The 22,945-nt window shown below is 39.7% G+C and overlaps 1 protein-coding gene across 2 annotated transcripts in view; it reads right to left on the bottom strand.

Annotated features, from left to right (window-relative positions):
* Positions 1–22,945, bottom strand: part of LOC128361278 (guanine nucleotide-binding protein G(q) subunit alpha-like) — a 33,066-nt gene that overhangs the window by 6,133 nt on the left and 3,988 nt on the right. The window contains exons 2-6 of one of the 2 annotated variants that reach the window (XM_053321669.1): positions 7,703–7,887; positions 6,514–6,668; positions 5,890–6,018; positions 5,110–5,238; positions 1,815–1,944 (exon numbers count right to left, since the gene is read on the bottom strand). In XM_053321669.1, coding sequence (XP_053177644.1) covers positions 1,815–1,944; positions 5,110–5,238; positions 5,890–6,018; positions 6,514–6,668; positions 7,703–7,887 — 728 coding nt within the window. The remainder of the gene's footprint in view (positions 1–1,814; positions 1,945–5,109; positions 5,239–5,889; positions 6,019–6,513; positions 6,669–7,702; positions 7,888–22,945) is intronic. The other variant, XM_053321667.1, reaches the window with a different exon arrangement.

The following is a 22,945-nucleotide window of genomic DNA, read 5'->3' on the forward strand; positions in this document are numbered from 1 at the left end:
GAGGACTTGTTTGAAAAATAGAAACGACCCAGTCGCCAGTAAAAATACCGCCATGCCAGGGTCAATAAAAATGCAGCTAAACGAAACAAACATTCAGTTTTTCTTAAACTCAACATGCCAGCAGAAACAAAAGAGCACTTACTGGATTATGTGTATATGTTACTTTCTGTTGCCACTGCCTTTTTTAAATAAATCCAATTTTGGATTATTCATTCATGTCTCGCACTGCACAGCATTTTTTATTCTCTCATTTTATCTGTTCTAGCTCATGTTATCCTCTATTTTACTATTTTTAAACCCTATTTAAATGCCTCTTTTTGTCTTGTATTTCTTTTACATCTTAATTCCCTGTATGCTTTTTAAAATTCAAATAAGCTTGTTGTTGAAAGGTGCTACACAGAATAGATATCCTTGCCTTCCTATATTCTTGTTCAGTGAATTGAGAGAGGCGTGCTCCCACATTATACAATTTGTTTGTCCAAACATGAGAAGTGGAGGAGCTGAGAGCTGCTGTTGAATGTGATTCCTCTTTCTGATCTCGAGTCCCTGCCAGCATCACTCCCACAGTTTAATCTTGGCGAGTCATAATATGATCCTGGCCAGACTTGACCCGATGAAATCAAAGACATTTGAAAACTCTCGTCAGGCTCTGACTGGTCTGAAGGGTCAGAGTCTCTGTTTTGAGCCTGTCAAGGGTACAGGATAATCTCTGCTGCTGAACTGTGATAACTAAACGCTGCCCAGCCCCGTCTCAGAAACAGAGTTTAGTAACGACACATTGTCCCGTGCGGCCTAACACCTGTGACTGTGAACACATTACAAGGAGGAAAAGCAAATAAGCAGTAACCTGCAAAAAAGAAATCATATCCTTGTGTGTTCAAAAAGGCAGCGCACCTGAGTGCAAATAAAGTCCAGTATGCTGGAGTAGATAAACACTGTCCCTGGTGCACTGTGTACCATGAAGCTGCACTGATGTACAGCAGATATAGTGAGTCAAGCTGGCAGCTGAGTCTGGTTTATGAAAGCCAGTTGTCATATGACCAGGTCAGAGAAAGGGTTTGTTGTCAGAGAGTAGCAGAGGGCATGCAGGGGCTGATCACATTAGCTTTATTAGCGATAATTCTATCTGAACAGTCGGAGGAGACAGCCGACGACAAGGACAAACAACTTATCTGTGGAGTAAACAGAAAGAAGACCTCTATTCAAGAGAGCCTTATCAATAATCACACTGTGCTGGGGTTAGCCTCAAATGACACATCCCCTCTGATGTGTTTTTTTGCTATATGAATGTGACATATTTAATACTTTTAAAATGTTTTTTTGACCACCCACGGGCAACAGCAACATATTATCACCTTATGACGTTGATATGGTGAGCATGTTAGCCAACAGTTGTTTATTTAATCATCCAGCAGCCGCAGAGCAACATTAGCATTTATTTGGAGTTGTGAAAGGCTCAAAGAGCTGAGGGGGAACGGTAGCGTCAGGTGATAATGCTCTGTGTGTCTGTCGCCTTTCACATGACATGTCATTATTTGATCCATTGTCAATATAAAAATATTGATAAGTGCAGCTTTGATTGTGAATGTGTAAACTACATTTCATTGTCCTGCTGATGTGAATGTTTGCAAATGACGTCAGCAGGATGTTTATGAAGGTTCATTTAAAATCTTAAGATTATTTCCTACCAAACCAAGCTTGATACAGTGGAAAGCAGCATGTTTTATCTTATTATGGTGGTTCAATTATGAGTTGAAGCCTAGTATGAATAAATAACATTCAAACAAGTTATCACACATTTGTCTGTGTCTCACCTCGTTGTCCGACTCCACCAGGACTTGGTCGTACTCGCTGAGCGCCACCAGAAACATGATCGAGGTGACGTTCTCAAAGCAGTGGATCCACTTCCTCCTCTCTGACCTCTGACCCCCCACGTCCACCATCCTGAGTGGATATGCATGATGGGGGAAAAAATAAGAGGCCAAACAGGGCAGAGAGAATCCCCCCAAAAAAAGAGAAGAAATTAAAATTAGCTCTAAATCTATCACTCAGAGTCTATTGATGTTCATTCTTTACATATTTAACATTTATCATTACCATTATCCCAAAGATTGAACTTTTGTTCAATCTTTGTAACTATGGGTGTCAAACAAATCGAACTTGACACAGAAAATCAGGATACACATGTCCCAAATCAAGCAAGTTAATTTAATTACATGTATGACATTTAATTTATTTAAAAATGTAATAGAGGCTCCACAGAGGAAACCCTGAAGTGACTGCTAAGGCACCAGCCAAGAATCTGGGTCACTTCAGGACAGATGTAAGATTGGAAAGGAGAAGATTTATCAGTGCAAAGAGGCATTCATCTTGCAAGATTTTTTTCCCTCCATTTTCAGATACACTAAGCTTTGCATCCAGTGGTGGCCAATCAATATATTTTAAAGCCAGTGTGGCGTGACAATTACTACCGAAGACCACTTCAGCATGTCATGAGTATAGTGTAGTTCAAGCCAAACACCCCTTTTGCACCGAGAATATAAGCAGGAGAGATGTGAACCGAGAATCTGCAGCGTGAATTGCAGAGAGGACAGAGCAAACTTTCCTTAAGGTGAACTGAAATAACTGCGAGAAAGTCACATGTCAAACAATGCCGTACTTATTTGGCAAAGTAGATGCAGGGAGCTCATGCAGGAAATAGGAAAAAAAATCTATGAAATATTTTCCTGTTTAGAAGAGCCAATGAGCCTCTAAATGGAAGGGATATGAGAAACAAGATGAAGAAAAAATTGAATATAGTAGAATTGGTAAATACTGAAGAGTGTAGGAAAATCGGAATAAGCACTTGTAAGGCGTGATATGTGGGTTTTGATTCGGAGGTAGGAGACTTGGATCTGCTTCTAACTTTGTTCTAACGTTTCGATGAGTCTTCTCCTTAAATGACTAAAACCAACAAAACGGGAATTAAATAAATTGAACTACTAATGCTGCTGGATAAAAAAAATGGAAGAGGGGCAGAAACAGCAAGTCAGATTTTTGGATCTGCACATTTTTCCTGCTGTTACTCTTCAAAGATCAGGCAACTAAACTGTGACGGAAACCTGATGAATCTGAATCACTCCCTATAAACTTCACCTAATTTATACACCCAATATCACTCTGCAGCCACACAGTTAAACTTTGATCACACTTCACAGAGGTGAACTCATTCAGGTAGTCTGCCAGAAGGAGTGAGGGCATTGATAAATAGAGTCCTCCAGAAGAGCCGGCCTAAAATAAAACTCCTTCACATCAGACGACCTCCTTTCTTTCCTCTAGCAAAGGATGAGTGACCTACTTTGTATGATAAGCTCTCCTATGCTGGATAAGCCAAGTGAAATGACATTTTCTGTGACTTCAAAAGCCAATTAAAAGAGAAGGAAGCAAGCCTAATGGAGATGTTTGTCTATGAAAGGCTTCCTTGTTGCAGCCACGGCCCCAATGACTGCAAGCACAAGCAGTACAGTCTCACATGTGCTTGTTACTATCCACACACTGAGCTGGAAGCTTCTTATCCTGCAAGTGTGCTCTGTTTTTAATTACAGGAATATTACAACACATTCTCTTTCTCAATTAGGAAAAACTAAATAACCATGCTCTTCTCCAGCTCACACTCATCCCCATTTCATATTTGTATTTTTGGTGTTTTAACACAAAATTGATGTCATTGAGAGCATGTAGTGATTCACCATCGGCAGAGCGAAGCCTATCAGCTAGCTGCAGCAGAGCTGCTGGGAACCTCTTCAGCACAACCGCATTGCAAGCAAGAGTTATTTCTAGCCTTGCCAAGCGTAGGAGGGGGCTGACATGATGGCTTCCTATCGATTTGCACTCTACTGTAATCGCTCTTGTTCCCTGGGTCTATCTCTATCTCCTCATCTTCTCTCTCTCTCTCTTTTTTTGCGAGAGGAGAAGGAAGGAAGAAGGGAAGCTGTATTGGTAGCTGGTCCTAAGACTGTCGCTGAGCCAAGTCCTGAAAGGCAGAGTCTTTGGGCTACACTGAGAAACCAGGAAGAGCTCTCATGTAATAATACGGCCTTTTATGAGCATTTCAGTTTCTGAACATGTGAATGTCTTAAGAGCGCAGCTTGGAAACCTAGTATCCATAGTAGTATCCCGTATCCATAGTATCCATATTCTACTGTTTTGCACAACGTTTACTATTATTAATCTATTATTTATATCAATATTTTTATGTATAATTAAGGATTGTAGTTGAGTGATAATATGGTAGGTGCATGTAAAATTCAGGACAGCAATTCATTTTCATTATTGACCAATCGATTATTTGAAAATATTGAAAAATGTCCATCACAACTTCCATAAGACCCAGCCAATGTCATCAAGTTGCATGTTTGATCTGACCAACAGTCCAAAATAGAGCTGTAACGATTACTTACTTAATCGATTAGTTGCCAGTAAATTAATCGCTAGCTATTTTGATAATCGCTTAATCATTTTGAGTCTTTTTCTATTTTGCTTTCCTTTATTTTTTCTTTGATTCCAGCTTCTCAAATCTGAATATTTTATGGATTCTTCAGTCTTCTCTGGCAGTAAACTCTTTGGATTGTTGACAAAACAAGACATTTAACATGTCGTGTTGGGCTTTAGAACACAGTGATGAACATCCTTCACCATTTTCTCAGGTTTTGTGGGCCAACAAACTAATCCAAATTGAGAAAATAATCAACACATTTATCAATAATCCACATAATTATTAGTTGCAGACCTTGTCTAAAACCAAAAGAAGTCAGTTTTTGAAGACATAATATAAAAAAAACAACAACAAATCAAATAGGAAACCCTTCAACTAGGTAAAAAATAACTGACTTCTTGATTTATCAACAAACAGCAGCTCTTTCGATTCTAACACTGCAACATTGAACTAAATAACAAAATGAATACAAGCATTGGGGTGGCGCACAAATGGAGACATAAAACATGTTGTAGGTGACATATTAACATGCTGACTCAGTCTTCTGAGGGCATTTTGTATTGTAAAATGAACACAGAACACTAGTAGTGGGTAAAAAACTAGAGTTAGTCAAAGTAGTGTAGTTCTTCTTCTACCTGAAAATGATGCTTTGCAAGTCGAAAGGGTATTCTATGATCCCAGTGGTTGGGATTCGAACCCTAAGCACATCCTGTTGGGTTGGTAGATAGGACGGTTCAGCAATACGATCCAGATCACTTAGATAGCTAGAGACAGGAAGGACAACAAACCACAGAGAGAGAGAGAGAGGGAGAGAGAGAGAGGGAGAGAGGGAGAAAGGGAGAGAGGGAGAGAGAGAGAGAGACAGACAGAGAGAGGAAAGAGAAAGTGAAGCAAAACAGCAGATACAGCATAAACCCTTCCAAAAGCAAGTGGATCAGTCCAGACGCAACCAAAGAAAAAAACATTCCCAAGAGTTATGAGGGGATTAGGTGACAGTTTGTACCACTAACCCCAAATTTTCCTTGATGGCAGCTCCCAAAGACAGAACAATCCTCATTTTATCCTCCGTTCTACTCAAAGTGTTCACTGTGAAGGTTTGTGCATTTAAGGGAGGAAGCAAGAACTTTTAACTTGACTCCAACAAAATAAAAAGGTATTTAGCACTCAAGAGGCCAGCTTTGACTGCCTGGGTGAAAATGAAAATGAGTGCCTTCTGAGCTAGTCTTGACAGGAGGGTTTGGGTTTGTTCTCCAGTCTTTTGAGAGTGTACCATCAGGGATGTGTTCAAAGTGCTGAGCCCTGCTGTGCAGCACAGGGTAGATGGAGACAGCGGCATCGACGGCTTCCAACTGGCTGACCAACTGTCGCACAGTTAGTCAGCCAGTGACATCATTGGCAGCACTTGACACCAGTACCTGAAGATAATATTCTCCAGGTCAAATGGGTACTCAATGATGCCGGTGGTGGGCACTCGAACCCGCAGCACGTCCTGCTGAGTGGGCACGTACCCCGATGTTGCTATTCGCTCTAAATCGTTAAGGTAACTGTAGGAGGGGAGGGAACATATAACAGAGAGGGACATGTAGGCAAACCAACAGTCTCTGGAGTATGAGACCACATGCACATGTACCGTATATATTAAGAACAGACATACAATTGCATTCTGTCAAAAAACACTAACAATTACAGAACAACATTCAAAAAATATACACGTGGCAACCAGTAGTTCATAAAAATAAATTAATAAATAACAAATATATCTATGCCCAAGTTTTGGTCTTTTTACAAAGATCAACTTTTTAAAAAGGAGTCATATTAGTCTGAAATGGATTAATGGAGGTTGGAATTAGCCTTGATATTATTAGCATTCATTTATGAACATGCTAACTTTTCTTCCTTTTCCTTGCTCTCTCCATCTGCCTCAAACCTCTTCCCTTCCTCTGTGTGACTGTAAGTTTGCGCAGGCAGAGAAAAGGGTTTGAGGCAGCTGCAACACCTCTATACATGAAGTAATAAATTCTAGTAGATCACAGACGTACTATTTGGTTGAGTCGGAGAGCTGGTACTCTCTCCTGCGATCGTAGGCCTCCTGGATGCCAGGGTCAGCCCACAGCATCTTTATCGCACCAATGTAGGGATGATCGAATGACGACACCTTCTCCACGTCAACCTCGCGCACCACCTGGGCGTTATTCTGAGAGAAAAGCAACCAAACAAACAAAGCTGACTTTAACAATGGCATCTAAATTCAGTAACTTTATACAAGAAATTATTTCTCTTAAAGTGTGTAATCACACTACATGTGATTACACACTTTAATTATGCATTTATATCACGGCCACATTCACTACATTTGAAGTGCCATATTTAAGTCAAGTATAAATACTATGTATACTGTATATTCCCTCTTATAAACTGTCCTTTTATGGCTCTGTGTGGCCAACGTGTATTTATAGTGATAAGCCAACAGAGGCCACAGCACACTGGAGGAGACCAGTTTGATTTACTTTACATCTTATTTTACTGCCAGATTTATGATCTATTTAAATGTGGTTTGCATGAGATTAAATGGACTGAGCAATGAAGCACACAGATTACTGTCAGCTAACTGTTACTGTCAAGTCAAAATGAAACAAGCATGGGGACAAGTACTTTACCTAACATGAAACATAGTTGAACTATTACCATATATCATACCACAATTGTTCTTAAATTAGTCTGAGGACCTTTGTTCCTCTATGATTGTACAGGCCAAAAAAAAAATGTTTTAAAGCCAAAAATAATGCCAATTATACATTCATGCAGAAATCAATAATAATTTCTGTTTGCGTCTGTGCGGCACTGTTCTGAAACATGAGTCAACCTCTGTGTCGTTGCCTGGGAAAGCTATAACGTGGTGGACACATTTAATTACATATATCATATTTTTCTCCAAAATGCAATGCCATCCTGTGCACCTCGTCCCTTTAGGGTTTTTTCGGTGCATACCACCAGGCCTGAAAAAAATTCTAGGGAAACACTGTAAGGTGATATTTAATCTTGAGTAAACAAAAGTTTAACTGCTGCAGGTACTTCAGTAAAACATGCTTTCATCTTAACCATTACTAACTTCATTTCATTGTCTCAGCAGCTGCTGAACAAGGTATGTATGTATTTGGATGAAAGTATCCATCTCAGTATAACACATCACAGGACAATGTTTTCACTCCAACACTTGACAGTACGCACCTTGTTCTGCTCATACTTGAACGGGATCTTGAGGGTCTCAGTTGCCCGGATCATGGCCTGCATGGAGGTGAAGATGTTCTGGTAGACCAGTTTGGTGAAGCCCTTCTTGTCCTCATCTGTGTAGCCTGACCCATGGATTATTCTCATCTGCTTGATGAAAGTGCTCTTGCCACTCTCTCCGGTACCTGTGAGGAGGGCAAAAAGATACTGGAGGTTAGCAGACGATAGTAAAACAGTCATAAATGGACACGTGAAATTGCTGATGGTGTGAAAAAAGTACGGCAGGCTGCTTCCCACTCTTGCCATGATCCAGGAACATAACAGAAGGTTATAGCAGCCTACAGTGTTAACCTACATGGGGGGAAAATGGTGCAGATGGTGTGTGCAGATAAACATTGTAAAGGGCTTCATGTGGAAACTGCTAAACAAGTAAAACAATGCTAAAAATGAAAAGTAGTAAAAGTATGATGTTCAAAAATGTGTTAATACCATAATATCCAAACAAGCTATAATCCTCAGCCTTGTCTAAATCAATTAAAAATATAATTGACAGTATTATGCACTCCTCCAACTATTCTGCATTTGCTCTACTTGTGCTGCTCTAAAAGCTTACCGAGCAGTAAAATAAAATAGCCCCTGTGAGCTCTGAGCTGCTCAGACATCCAGAGAGTCAATAGCGCGCGTCTCTCATTTGTTCAAATGTTGCCTTTTTACATAACTCTTATTTCTGGGGTAATAAACTGGCCTATCTTTGCAACAGGCCGACCTTGTGTGTCCACCTACACCCTGGTGTTGATACACAAGGCTGTGCAGGAATCTGCACCATCATGCCCCTAGGCAATTGTCCAGACCACAATGCCAACCTCGTCTGTGTTTTTACCGGTACAGGCTGCTTAGCCGAGCCGCTCCTGCCTCCACCTGGTGTCAGCTCATTGTTTGCTTATTGTTAAATGACCTTTTCAGTCCATTAAAAGCATAGCCATATCTTCCCATCTTCTATTTTACAATGAAACATGCATATTGAAACACTGAGAGCAAAGCCTCTAAGGTTTTCTTTTCTTTCTTTTTTTTTTTACATTCACATTACGTGATCACCAGAATTACAACCAAGTAAGTTGTGGGAATTCTGCAACTCTACATACAAATTTCAACAAGCCTAAAATACAATTGTGGTCCAGCCATTGCCCTGCAAGTCAAAACTTTAAAAAAAGTCATCTTGGGTCCAGTGGTCTGAAATGTAATCACTGTTTTGGCCGTAGTTACCAGAGTGGTAGCAGCCCAGAGTTACCACATGAGGGCTGCACGGTTCACCTCAGCTCAACGAAGAGCTGTGTAAGCTGAGTTCACTCCTCCAATTTAGTATCACAGAGTCCATGCATATGCAAATGTGCACAAACACACAGAAAGACTAAGTCGTGGAGGGAGGGAAAGCGAAAGAGAGAGAGAGAGGGAGACAGAGAGGCTGGCAGAAACTCACAGAACCCCACAGGTCCCCCTCTCGCACACGCTGTTCTCCACGAGAGCTCCCACAGAAGGGTCTGTATCTTTATATGGACATATTCTGTGAGCAAATTACCACACCAGGCTTAGGAGACGCCAGAGTCAGGATGAAAGCATCTCAGTTTTTCTATACTCTGGTCATCAAGCAAAGAGGAACATTCAAAAGACAAGGCAGGCAGGTAGGGGTCTAACCTAAAGTCAACCTCTAGTATCACCATGTATGTGTCTCTTTCTAGCGTTCTCTCCAGTGCAATCCTCTCTTCAAGTTCCACCCCCACTCTATCACCTTTTTTCCTCTACAACGCTGCTCGAGCTCTCCACCACTCATCTCTCCATCTCACTTTCTCCCAACATTTGAGTCTGACTCACTGCAGTTTGAGCTCTAACACATTCACTGTATGGTTTCTGCTTTCACTGTCATTTTTCTTCTATTGAAAAAATAACTAACTGTCACAGGTTAACAGTACTAACATATTTTTAAAAGGTACTTTTTAAAGTTGCACCTTACACTGTAAATGCAATAAAAACAATGTCTTAATTAAAGGATAGGTTCACAATCATTCAAAATCATTCCTTTTGTTCATACTGTTCATCAGAAGATCCTTCCAAAAGCAATTTAGTCAGATAAAGTGGACAGCTGCAGTCTTTTTAGTCAAATTTTAGCACTGCCCCCTAATAGTCAATGAGAAAAATCTTGGATGTTTTCATAAGGTTAACCCTCCTCCAACAGTTAACCCTAACCCCTAAACTCCATTACGGAGCTGCATCCAAAATTAGGTGACAACCTAATATGGCTGAACCACGAAATACTAAAAGGGCATTTAATTCGAAACGACGGATACAGGAAGTGGCAACACCCAGCATGACGCGACCAATGAAGTTACGCTGTTCGTTGGCCTTCAGCCTAACCTTAACCCCACCTATGGCATAACTTTATCACTCAGTCAGTGACCCGGTCCGCTGCGATAACAAAAGCACCGATTCCTCTGGAAATATCTGTCTGCTTCAGCAATTTCCTACCAGGAAACTGAGAGATAGGAGGATTTAGCGGAACTAGCTGACGCATGTGACTCAAAAGGATAACTCCGTCTCTTTGCTGGTTGTTATGACACATTTGATGACGTTAACAGACAGCTCGCTTCATGTGCGTGCTTGGAAAACTCATATTTAAAGGCTCGTTATTACCAGTTATTACCGTTATAACAGTAATAACGAGCCTTTACATAGCCTTATAACATTTCTTCTCAGCCCTGGATATCAAACTATTTCCTGATGCCCCCCAAGAATAATTAAATTAATATCATTAACGTTCAATGACTAGTCGACTAGAAAAAAAAGTTTTCCTGTTCAGCTGTAGTGGAAGGATTGTAACAAAAAGAGGGAATCTGGTATTAAAAAAACAACTTTAAAATTGAAAGATATTGTCTCAATTTTACTAATTTGAATGACTGAAGCATCACATTATTATTAACTTTTAATATACAGTGCATTATGAAGGAATCTCTAAATGGCCAGTATAAACAGGAGGGATGATTACAGCAAGAAAAACGTGTCATGTTCACGTGACTGTTTATGGACAGACTAGAAACATTTTAAACATATCCTTTAAGCCAATATATTTCTAGTTTTCAATATGGTGAACATTTTAAAAGTTATATGGAGGATATTCTCCTGTGGACTGTCCATCAGCCCCACCCCTCCAAAAAAAACTACACAGTTGGACTGTATGCAAAAACAAATATGTTAACTAATCGGCCTGTGTTTGCAGATGTCCATTTCAGAACTGTGGCTCGTTGCTTACAGATGAAAAGAAGTAGCACATGTGTATCAGACGGGAAACATGGCAGTCTCCGGCCAACACAGGAAGATGGCAGTGAAAATATATCTGCACATGAGAAGTTAGTCATTCCAAATGGGAAAAATATGAAATGTGCACAGAAAAAAAAAAAAAAAACCAACAAAACACTAGTGACATTGATGATGTTTACAGCCACGTTGTCTAAGCAGAGCTGTAGTGGATGGTTAGATAATGGAATGTGCTTCGTGTTATAAAGTACAGCTGGTATTCCCAAGGCAAACTAAGAAGCTGAAATGTCTCCCAAGGATGACGAGAGTTAAGTTTGACTCTTGCTGAGTGAAGAGCACAGTTGAGTGTACAGTGAAGGAGTGCCCCGAGCGCTGCTTGCCCTCTAACCAGACAGGATCTTTCACTGTGGAAAGCAGGTCAGGCAACATTGGAGTTTCCCCTTCAGACAGAGTGTGTCTTTGAGAGAGGGACATAAATAGCAATTATCAAGACGCAGCACTGCAGAGTTCACTTTCTCATTGACTAAAAACCTGAACCGAAAGGAGGGGTGTTAGTGGGATGTGAGGGTCAGAGTAGGAAAGAAAAAGAAAAACTTGATCTAGTTTCAAACTGACAAGGGGAGAAGGAAGAAGGAGATTGAAGGAAAAGGACATGAGATAGATACATCAGCTTTGTTGGCAAATGAGTAATCATGTGTATTTGAATTTTCCAAACACACACAACCAAAATGAAAGGGGCATGTCTTGCAGGCATGATCAGCTTAATTCAACAGATCCCATTGTTCTCCAGCCTAACTGGAAAACCCAGCAGAAGCATTTCTCACGGACAAGCTACTGTACATTCGCCGGAGCTACTCCTAAGGGGTAATGCTAGTTCCCATGGCAACTCCTGCACTGGACTCATAAATACATGGCAGGGATCGGCTTCAGCATGTCTCCACAGAGCTGAGTCAAACACGCAACTTTAGCGTGCATTTCTGAAATCCCACAACGTCCTTGGCCAGTACTCTCCACTCAGGGCATGGGAATTACTATCAAGTACTTTTAACCAACATGTTTAAGAAGTGTTTGAGCAAAGAAAGCTGACAATCTCAAACGTCGTACCAGTGGTTGTGTAATGTGTAGTTTGTCAAACATGACAAGACTCTTTATATCACTACACTAGTGTTGTGTTTAACCCCATGAATGTTTTGTATGAGGCATGTATGTAGACATGTTTAACAATTATCACTACACAAAGCTTAACCACAGCTTAACCAGATTACAACATTTTAAAGAGGTATTGTGTTTCCAAAAAGGTGGAGGAACTCACAAGAAAGAGCGAGGCCATGATATCCTGAAATTTTTAGGCCCAAAACACTGGATCATACATTTCCCATAATGCAACTCATCACATTTTCATTAGAACGTCCCAGTCTGTTGAATTCCTATGTTTTTCAAACTCTATGCCCCCTAGTTTCTGATGGATATGATCAGTTATGTATCTGCAGTCTGAAACCTGATATGAGATCTGATGTTGTGATGTAAAATCTGCAGTTTTCTAATAAAACAAAAATGAAAAAAAACTTTTAATATGCACAGTTTCAGAAACCTGAATTTCTCACAACTAAAAATGTTTATAGAGCAATTTTGAAATACGTCAACACTGAACATCATCATTGTAATGTCGAAATTAAATGTGCTTTTTTCCCATTTCTGCTTTTCCTCGAAAGCAAGAAAAAAATAGATGCTCTCTTCATGACCATCTCTCATTAAATTATCACAATAATTGCTTTGTAGTTTCCATACAAACTATATGAAAAGTGGCCAAAGGCTATGCAACACAGAATCCATGAGTTCATATACAAAGCTGATGAACTAGAAGCTTTGTGCTTTTTGAAATCCCCAACACAGCAAAGCCGGAGGGGGCAGGATGAGGAGAAGCCCGATAATCACACAGCCGTGACCGTTAACCGAGGCAGAACCGTGTCACTCTGCCCGACATCCTGCACTGACCGGGGTATTAGTCATTTTGCTAAATAACCATTAACTCACAACGAACAGCGAAGAATAGTTGAAACCGATCCATTTCACTGGGTCGGGCCGGTTGGAGGCCACGACAGACATTTCAGCTGTGGTTTACATGAAGAGTAATAACTTGAAGCAGAGTTTGGCATCCACATTTAAAGTACTAAAGAGAGTAAAAAGGAGACAGGAGGGAAAGGAAGGAGGTGCAAAGTGTGACAGAGTGGGGGAGAAAGGCACTCTGAGTAAATGATTCCTTAAAAACTTCCCCAAGCACATCAAACAGGAAGCTGTGTCCACTTCAGCTCAGTGTTGGAAAAGACTTGCTGAAGACTTGTTTGACTGTACAGGAACTGAATGAGTGTCTAGGGCCATCCACGGCCATTTTTAGGAACTTGACCTGTGTTTTGGAGGTGTCTGGTTCTGAGTTTAGCTCCTGAGTCATAGTTTCTTTATCCCAAACGCTCCCTGCTCCCTTCGCAGTACTGTTGGTTCAGCAATTATTGGATTTAAGTCGGGCGTACTGAGCATCGCTGACTGGACTAACACGTTTTGCAACCACTACAATTTGATTACAACATTCATTGAGATTAGCGCCAGGAAATGTTAACATTATACTGCAAACACTAGGGTTGGGCCTATGTAATTATTTTCAAACTGGTTTTATATGAAGCCAAATACTGGACCAGACTGGTAATACCAAATTTTACCACTAGTCGTCACATGTGAGCCCATGAAAGAGAATTTAATGTTAGTGGACCACTGAATGACACATCGTGTTTATGTTTCTCACAACAACCATTTAACTTAACTTTCTTCATTTGCTGGTTTAGAAGACGGAAACAGCATGACGCACGGCTCGGCTATGCTATGCTAGCCATGCTAACTAGCCACAACACAAGCTGGTAAAATGACCTGTTATGGACCTTTGTATCTGCAGGTTATTTTCAAATGCAAGTTGTTCTCAGACAGCCGGGTTTATCTGGATTATCGGTGAGGTCTGTGCCTTTAGTCAGTGCCAGCCTAGCTGCTCCAGGTTGTCCAGTTGAGTGGCCTGCAACAGCCAACCTGGTCACTGTCAGATCCTCTGTGTGAGACATTTAGATGTCTCATAATGACAAATGCCAATTCAGTTTCCTTAAAGCAACTTTTCGCCACCAAATTTTTTTTTTTTTTTTTTTTTTTTTTTTTTTTTTAAATCGTCCCAGTTGGGTTCAGGCAAAGTTTACTTCAAGTCCAGCATGAAACCAAACACCAAGTAGATATCACCACTGATCTCGATTCAACTTAGATTCACAAAGTCCAGAATTTCAATTCAATGCAATTGCTGATTTTGTCACATCAGATAAATACTAATATTTCACAAAGCATTTATCAATGTATCCTGGAAAATTAAATTACTTATACATTCAACAAGTGAGCAACACTGTTTTTACAGGCAGACTTGTGAACACATTTCCTGGTAATAAAACTATGGACCAAGGACTTTTGTTTCTTGAGCAAATGCAAAAAGATTAAAAACATGACACATCTAGTTTTTGTAGGTGTGTGTATGTATATGTGAAAAACAGTTGAGCAATAATAATAAAAGACCTGCATCAATATCCAGCTTCATCATTATGCATATTTAAAAAAAATAAGCACAAGTCATGACTCGGAGAAAGCACAGCACACAGAGCAGCCCAGTGGAAAGGTCATCATCCAGTCACTGCTACAGTGAAGGAGTTCAACTCCATGTGTGTGTAGTGGTGAGGAGGCTCACAGGACCAGGCTGAAGGATCTCAGAGTGAAGACACACAAACCAACAAACGCCATTATGTTCTTTCTGTTCTGTCTTGTATCTTAACGAGAACATTTCTGCAGATCTCTCAGCATCGTTATTGTCAGTATATTGTCATGGTTAGCCATAGTCACTGAAATGTTATGACAATAAATTCTGTTGTACTCCACATTTTCTGGGTTTATTCAAAATATGGAGAAACCAACATTTACATACCATTCATTTAGTGATTCAGTATGTGCCTAAGTTCATATTTTGCATCCATAACTGAAGGAAAACAATCAGATCTAAAAGGACACTTGACCGCTGTATGTATTATAATAGCTGTGAAAACATACAAGGGGCCAGTAAAACTATAACTACTACTGTGGGGAAAAATGTGAATGTGTGAACACTGATTATGCAGCTCTAACTGAACCATTTACAACAAGTAAACACCTAATGCAAATAACATTTAGTGTAAACATGTTTACTGAGTAACAGCGCTAATACCAATGTCACTCTCTGAATGTCAAGAATCACATAGGGATCATTGAAATAACAAGGAATCTGAAACACTGATTTCTTCATTCAGAATGTACAACACTCACAATTAACCTAAACTTTATCGAAATCGCAACATGGTATAAAGCAATTTTAAAATCCCTGTTAAAAGGGAATTGTGTCTCAAAACATCATTCCCTCTAATATCACACATCATATAACTTTTTTTTAATTAATAGTTTAGCCCCAAAATGAAACCAACCACTTACACTGTAACCAGCAATAACACCAATCCCCTGGAACAAGTCACGAGGATCTCATTGTAACATTCCCAGGACAAACCATAACCCTTAATAAACTGTGAACAGGTGTTTTTGCATTTGTGGTATTTCCATTTCTGCTGTCATGAAACACAATTTAAATGCTAAATGTTGCTGTCTTTATGTCTGCAATAAAACCACATTAATATGATCTTTGTGATTCTTGGTATGTGGTAGAAACACAAAATGCATTTCATGAATTTTGAGATCCTAGGACTCCTTAGTTCCTTCAACTGTTTCATTGACTCAGCATCTGCAGAATAAGAAGACTATCAGACTACCTTTATTGTCTGTGCATGGACTGACAGCATCACTGGTGCTAGGATTTCCACACTGGCACTACAGTGTACAGTAACTCCTGCTTGCTTGAGAAGAGGGTGTGTGGGAGATAAAAATGGTTTCATATTCATTTCCCATATTACTGTTCCCAGTAACAAGATGGAGCCCCTTCACCCACCAATCCTCCTCCCACTGGTTATATGTATAGCTACAAGACAGCAGAGACAATACCACGAGAGACACATAAAAGCAGAGCAAATCAGTAATAGGTGGATAACAGAAACCTACATCAGAAATGAATGGGGAGGATTATGTAGATGTGCTGCTAAACATAATTTCAGCTACAGCACTACTAACAGTAAAAAAGGCAGACTTATACAGATATTGGTGTACATTTAACAGCACTGTTAAATTTAATATTTCATTTTGAAGCAGGAAGTTATTTATAAGGCAGCTGACAGTTGATAGTTCTGTTGTATTGGATTGCATTAAATGAATCAGGAGTTTCTGGACTGCATTACACTGAATGTGCCCCTGTAATTCTGTCCCATCTGTGCATGCCTTGCAATATACTATCGAAATTCAATATAAGACTAAAACTTGATTATACATTTCTTCACAATCAGGCATTTATTGCACAGTGGTTCACTGTTTGTTTACAATCATTGTAACATGCAAGTTTGCAGGAGCAAAATAATACAGCTGAGCAAATGCTGGTGTAAGACTGTTAATATGACACATTCATTCATCTGAAGTATCCCGCAACTGGTACATATCCTTAGCCCATCTCACCTTTAGAAAGAAAAAGAACTTGAAGTGATCTAAAAATTAAAAACACATCCGTCTGATAGTTTAGATGGTCAAATATTTCCACAAAACACACCTGCTGAGCTAGACCAATCTTCCAACTAACCATCTATGTCATGGCATTTACAGCTACATCTTCATCTACTCACTTCAAAGGCAGCCTGAATGACATTTTTCACATGCTTTCTTAATAAGAGGGCGATTGGTAGGAATGGGTGGGAGGGACGAGGATCCAAATCTCCCCAGTTGCTGCTTTTAGATGTTTGAAATGTGTCTTCATAGAGTAAGCCGGTTGGTAAGAACACAAAAAGATTTATGTTGAGAGAAAGAAAGAGAAAGACAGACAGAGATAGGTGGGGGCAGCAGGCACAGGATCTCCATTCCAGTTTTGAGAAAATTCCTGGCATATTTTTCCTTCTAAAAAGGACTTAGATGTCAATTTAATCATTTTGCCTATTTTGGTTCCCGTTTAATCAAAGTGCTAGTTGTACTGGAACAGCAGTATTTTCCACTGGACAGAGGTTCTGCAGTCTTTTAACTAACTGTGTCTCTAATCCATCTTCAGATTCCCTTCCTTCTTCCTAGTCCAAGACCTAGTTGGGAATTTGTCCATCACTGATGTGTTGCTGTGTAAACACACAAAAGACCTTTGATGCCTTTTGCCTTTATGGTATTCAGAACTTAAGACTCTTGATCATTAAGCGATACGAGGAGGTTTTAATGGGACTGTACATGTTGATAATAACAAACCCAGCAGGCGGTGATATGAGGAGGAGTGGGCAGTCCTTCACAGGCATGAATGCCACATAACTGCCGAAACTCTGGGCGTGTCAACATCAGTTTGCTCAACCAACAGAGCCGCCAAACAAACAGTGCAGAACTACAAACACCTACCTGCCTTGCCTTCGTACCACACTGTGAAACTCCATTTTTCATCTACCAGGCGCAAGAACTCGGGATTACATACATATGAAAAAAATAATGGTTGGGACGGCTTAAACGGTGCAGGTACACTAACACCCAGGGCACAAAATTAGCACCAGGCATCAGCCAAATACTGGTAAATAAATATGCAAATGGCTGGTAGAATTACTTCACTCACCAACCAAAAAAAACAAACAAACAATGGTAATCAATTGAGCAGCTGGTAAAATTTGAACATTCACTCTTCATTGGGCTGGTGGACAAAAAAGGGAAGTTTACAAATTACTTTGACCATTAGTCAATTAATTACATTGTAACTAATTTTTAAAACAAAAATGCCAAATATTCAGTGGTAGCAGCTTCTCGGATGTGATCATCTGAATCTTACATGCATTAAGAATTTATAATAGCCCCTCCCCATTTTCTAACATTGTCACTGATTAATTTACCTTTTAATCAACCATTTGATTAACCAACTAATCATTTTAGGACTAGATTAAAGACCCCCAATGTTCATCACAATAAATGAGATGTTAGACCAGTAATAGCTGGTAATGCTGAGAGGACAAAGGTACCACACTCATATTGAGTTAAGAAATCAAATAGATGTCCTGGCTGCAAGTTATTGAGCAGTTCAATCAAAATGTATTCAGATAGCCGTGATAACTGGTTGAAAGGGTTTGATCTGCTTAGACAATTTACTGCTAAGTGGAAGTGCATGTGACTTTCATAGTGGATATAAACTCTATTTCAACATAGACCAATATGCATTAGACATGAAATAACTGGCAGTTAGTTGGCACAGTCACACCAGAGTGCCAGGTCAGGCTGCATGAGTCTAGCAATTGAAGGTTTCTGGGAAATAAGCTCACGTGGAGTGATGATTAGCATTGTCAACCTTGGCTGAGAGTCAGTCAATGTTGTTAGACGTACAGTTGTGGGAGGAAGTATACAGGAAGGCTTCTGCCAATTCTGCCTTCAGCGGTGCTATTGTGCCTGTGAGGATAGCTGGGAAAGCACAGGGCAGCCCTGTGATGGCCCATGATGCTCCTGTACATACACTCACTCTCATAAGTCTCTTTTGGGTCATTTTATCCTCTTTGTGTGTGGGTTGTTCATCTGTACTGTCTGCAATTTTGTTATTTCTAAAACAAACAAAAGAAAAAACCTTCCATGCCTGTTGTTACCTTGGCAGCAGCTAACAGCGATTCCAAATAAATATGGCTAACGCAGGGCTTATCTGTTTGGCTTACTGTTAGACTTCTAAGAGAAACCATAATAGGCGTAGGTAGGCTCCATGCATGAGACATCCTTGGGTGTTGCCAAAAAACAAACACTCATTAACCCAGATACTACCGACCTGTTTGAGCGGTGTGCACACTGACAGATTAAGTGTGTGCTCAGTGTGTGTGTGTGTATATAGTATCCTGACTCCCATTTGAATTATGAATTAAGGTAAATATCCCGCACTGCCTGGGGCCTTAGCTCGTTCAGGTGTACATAAGGTGCTCCTGACGTCGTGGATTTGAATGTGACTCTGCTAGGTGCTTTTCTTTCTCTGCCGTTCCTTTGACATGAGGCAGGCAGCAAGTTACCGTGTTTCAAAAGGTGAACGACGAAACAACTTGAGCTCTGAGCTTAATGTTGTTCTTGGAGTGGTTTCCCCTATTAGACATAAAGTTGCTGCTCATGTGTCAACACTCCTGCTTTGAAAATATATAAAACAACAGTTTTAGAAGATATTAAGCACTTGAAAACATGACAAGAGTTTTATTTTTTGGTACTTGATGAACCAAAAAATTATTAAAATAATTTCTTTTGAAAAAAAAAAAAAAAAAAAGGTATGATGTATGTTAAAAGCATGACTTAAAAAAAAAAAGCCTAAATATGTGTATCCTGAACCTTTGGTGACCTTGCACAAACATTCATGTAAATGAAGCAAACAGAATGGAGCCGATTGTTCCAACAAAGCAAAAGCTCAATCCTTACAAAACCCAACAACATCTGAGGAGTCATCTGTAAGCTATTAATTAACAACGAGCAGTACAGAAAAGCCAATATATAACATAGCAAAGAATCAGGCTACATGGGCTGTGTTCACATTAAATCAAACAACTTCAGTTTTCATTCATTCACACAAAAAAAGGTGATAGCCCAAGTGTAGATGCTCAGCTACAGTAAACAATAGAAATGGCTGTGTTGTTTCAGCCGAGCATTTCAGTATTGTTTTACCCTCTAAAAACACACACATGTAAAAACACAATAATACTTAGCTTGGCTTCGCTTCATTGTGAATGTTTTCGTTTTCACTTGCTGTGCTGACTCAGATCATGATTTTCTTCCTTCTTATCACAACTTCAGTTACTAGCTGAGGTTCAGATCTGCTACTAGGCATGGGCCGGTATGAGATTCTGACGGTATGATAACATTAGGCAAATATATCACGGTTTCACGGTATTATGAGTACAGCTCTAAAATATGTTATTTTGAAATGTCATTTAAAAACAAAAGAAAAGAAAAAAACTTTTCCATTGAACAGTCTTTTATGATAATATGTAGAACATGATGGAACATTAGTAAATATGTATTTAAAATAAATAATAAAAAATAACTGAATTTTTTCTCAATAAAAAAAAATAAAATAAAAAATAAGTGCAGTCCTTTAACTTGGGCTAAACCTGTAACTCAAGTCACGACATAAATTAATTATTTTTAGTGAAAAAAAAACAACACAAAATGCGGGCTGCCATGGCCCGCAAGCACATTTTGCACGTTGGGCGACCTTCTTCCTTCAAGCCGTGGCCGTCTGTCTTTTTATGGTAGCCGAAATATTTCCATACAGCCGACTTGGTCCTTTTAGACGCAGGGGAAAGTTCATGGGGCTCGCCTCCTTCAGCCATCATTCAGCCTGCAGAGCTACCTGTTTGTAAAAGCAACCAGAGGTGCGCGGGGGGAGGGGTACTTTACACTGCAGCTGCACACGACCTGAGGGACCTCCACTTTCTCTCTGACGAGACATCACATAAAGAAAACCCCCACTCATACCGCAGGAACGGTATGACAGAAAATTGTAGTGGTTTTGAAACCGTGACTTTTCATACTGTGGTATACCTTGAAACCGGTAACCGGCCCATGCCTCTCTGCTACACTTGTATATGTGGCTTTTGTTGTGTGATACGGCACATTTGTTCTTTTTGTTATGTTTCCTCTGACATTAGCGAGAGTGGCCTTTATTTCAAACAAGGAGACACGCCTTTGCTATACTACCCTGCTGCCTGGTGGCATTTGCTTTTTGGACTAAGAGGAATGTGATGAGAAGGCAAAATTTGGCCATGAAGGTTATAAAATGATGAAACACAAAGACTAACTTTTTCAGGTACTGGTCCTCAAACATATAACATGCCGCAAGTAGCACCTCCTCCTATAAAGCTTGCAAATGCATTACTCTGGACCGTTTTAGACAAATACGATGTGATCTTGTATTATGTAATGTCGGAAGCACAACTGATGAAAGTAATGTGTTTAAAGGGTGACTCTTAGGCTCCTGTTTGGCCTGTTTTCAAACAGGTTTGTACAATATGAATATGTTTCTAAAGAATTAGTAAAAAATAAATAACATTTGTGTAGTTCACGTTTTACAGGTTTTTAATCCATGTCTGACTTGACCTTCAGTCAACACTGCATCCAAACTGGAAGAGTAGATGTCATCGTTTGTCACTTTTCTTTTTTCTCAAAGTAACAATATACTTTCATGACAATTTATGACATTTTTCAAGTTTTTACAACATTACCCATTTTTTTAAAACATGAAACCTGTCTTATGGGATTCATTTCTTGTTACAGTAGAATAACTTGTCATGCATGTTATTTTCAAGCAAGCATAACTTTGTAATAAATTGAATATCTTTGGCTTTTCCCCAACTGTTTTCTAATGTTTTATAGACCAATCAATCAATTGATCAAGATCAGCAAGTTGATGAAAATAATCTTTACCTACAGCTCTAACGTCACAATTCAGAGAAGAATATATCACAGGAACATGAAAATATATCATGATTACGATAAGACAAGTGTTTTCATAGGAACTGTCATCAACGTCAAGGGGAAACGTTCACGCCTGTTATTGATCAATATCAGACTGTTTCTGCTACACGCTCATTATCAGATCACATGTATACTTAACAGTGCAACAGCCAACTTGAGTTAGTAAAGATACAAATGTAAAGATTTACCTCAGCAGTATGACACACACACACACACACACACACACACACACACACACACACACACACACACACACACACACAGAGAGAGAGTCATACCCACATTAAAAAGCTCCCATTTACTGAAGAAAGCTCACAAACTGGTGTTGTTACTGCGGCTCCCTGGGCTCCGGCTGTACACATTTAATTACTTGTGACTTTCATTAGCTACAGAGCAGGCGGCAGCGCACTCCTCTGACCCTGACTCTTCCTCAGTCTGCATGTCTGCCACGCACTGGCTAACCACACCACTAAGGAGAGCCAGCCTGTTGCTGACAAACAGCTGGAATAATTGCCTCTGCTTAAAAACATCAGCTCCTTATAGGTAGCATTTCATACTGCACCAAAACCTCAGACAAGTAAAACCACTACACTTAAATAAAAAAGTTTAGAGCATTAATGTGCAATTTAGAAGAGCCTAATGAACAAATATGAGTCAGAGCACAGTTTAATATTTCCAAGATAAAACTGAAATATTTGGTTCCAGCTGCAATGTTTATGCTCTTATAGCAACATTTATAACCAAACTGAAAAAACTTTGTTCATTTAAGTTTTTGTTTTTTTTCCAGTGGCAAAAAAATATGAAGTCATAAGCCACTGGAGATAAAAGATTCAAAACAAGATACATGCGCAGCCAAAAACATAATAAAAAGCTACACTACGCGTGAAGGTCTATAAAAGGATGAAAGCAGCCCATAATAGGTTCCAAATGAAGTGAGACGACCAGACTGCACTATAACTCACGCTGGAGCTGGATGGATGCTTAGATCCTTTTCACATAAGCTTAAATGATGTGACAGCACACTCCCACCACACGCAGCAACAAAAAAATGGCTCCTGCAATTTGCACTTTAACATTTTCATCAAAAAAATTGGGTGGAGAGGGCAGAGAGAGGGTGGGGGGGGGGGGGTTTCCAGATTAATGTCTTTCAGTGAGTCACCGTCCCAGCATCCCAACGTGAGCAGGAACAGCAGGACAATAACAAAATGTTTGTATGCCAACGACATTTTAATATTTCCGATCAGCTTTTGGCAATATGTTGGCTGACTGAAAGAACAGACACATTTTGAACATATA

This window comes from Scomber japonicus, chromosome 7, assembly GCF_027409825.1.
Source record: "Scomber japonicus isolate fScoJap1 chromosome 7, fScoJap1.pri, whole genome shotgun sequence".
NCBI classification, from domain to species: Eukaryota; Metazoa; Chordata; class Actinopteri; order Scombriformes; family Scombridae; genus Scomber; species Scomber japonicus.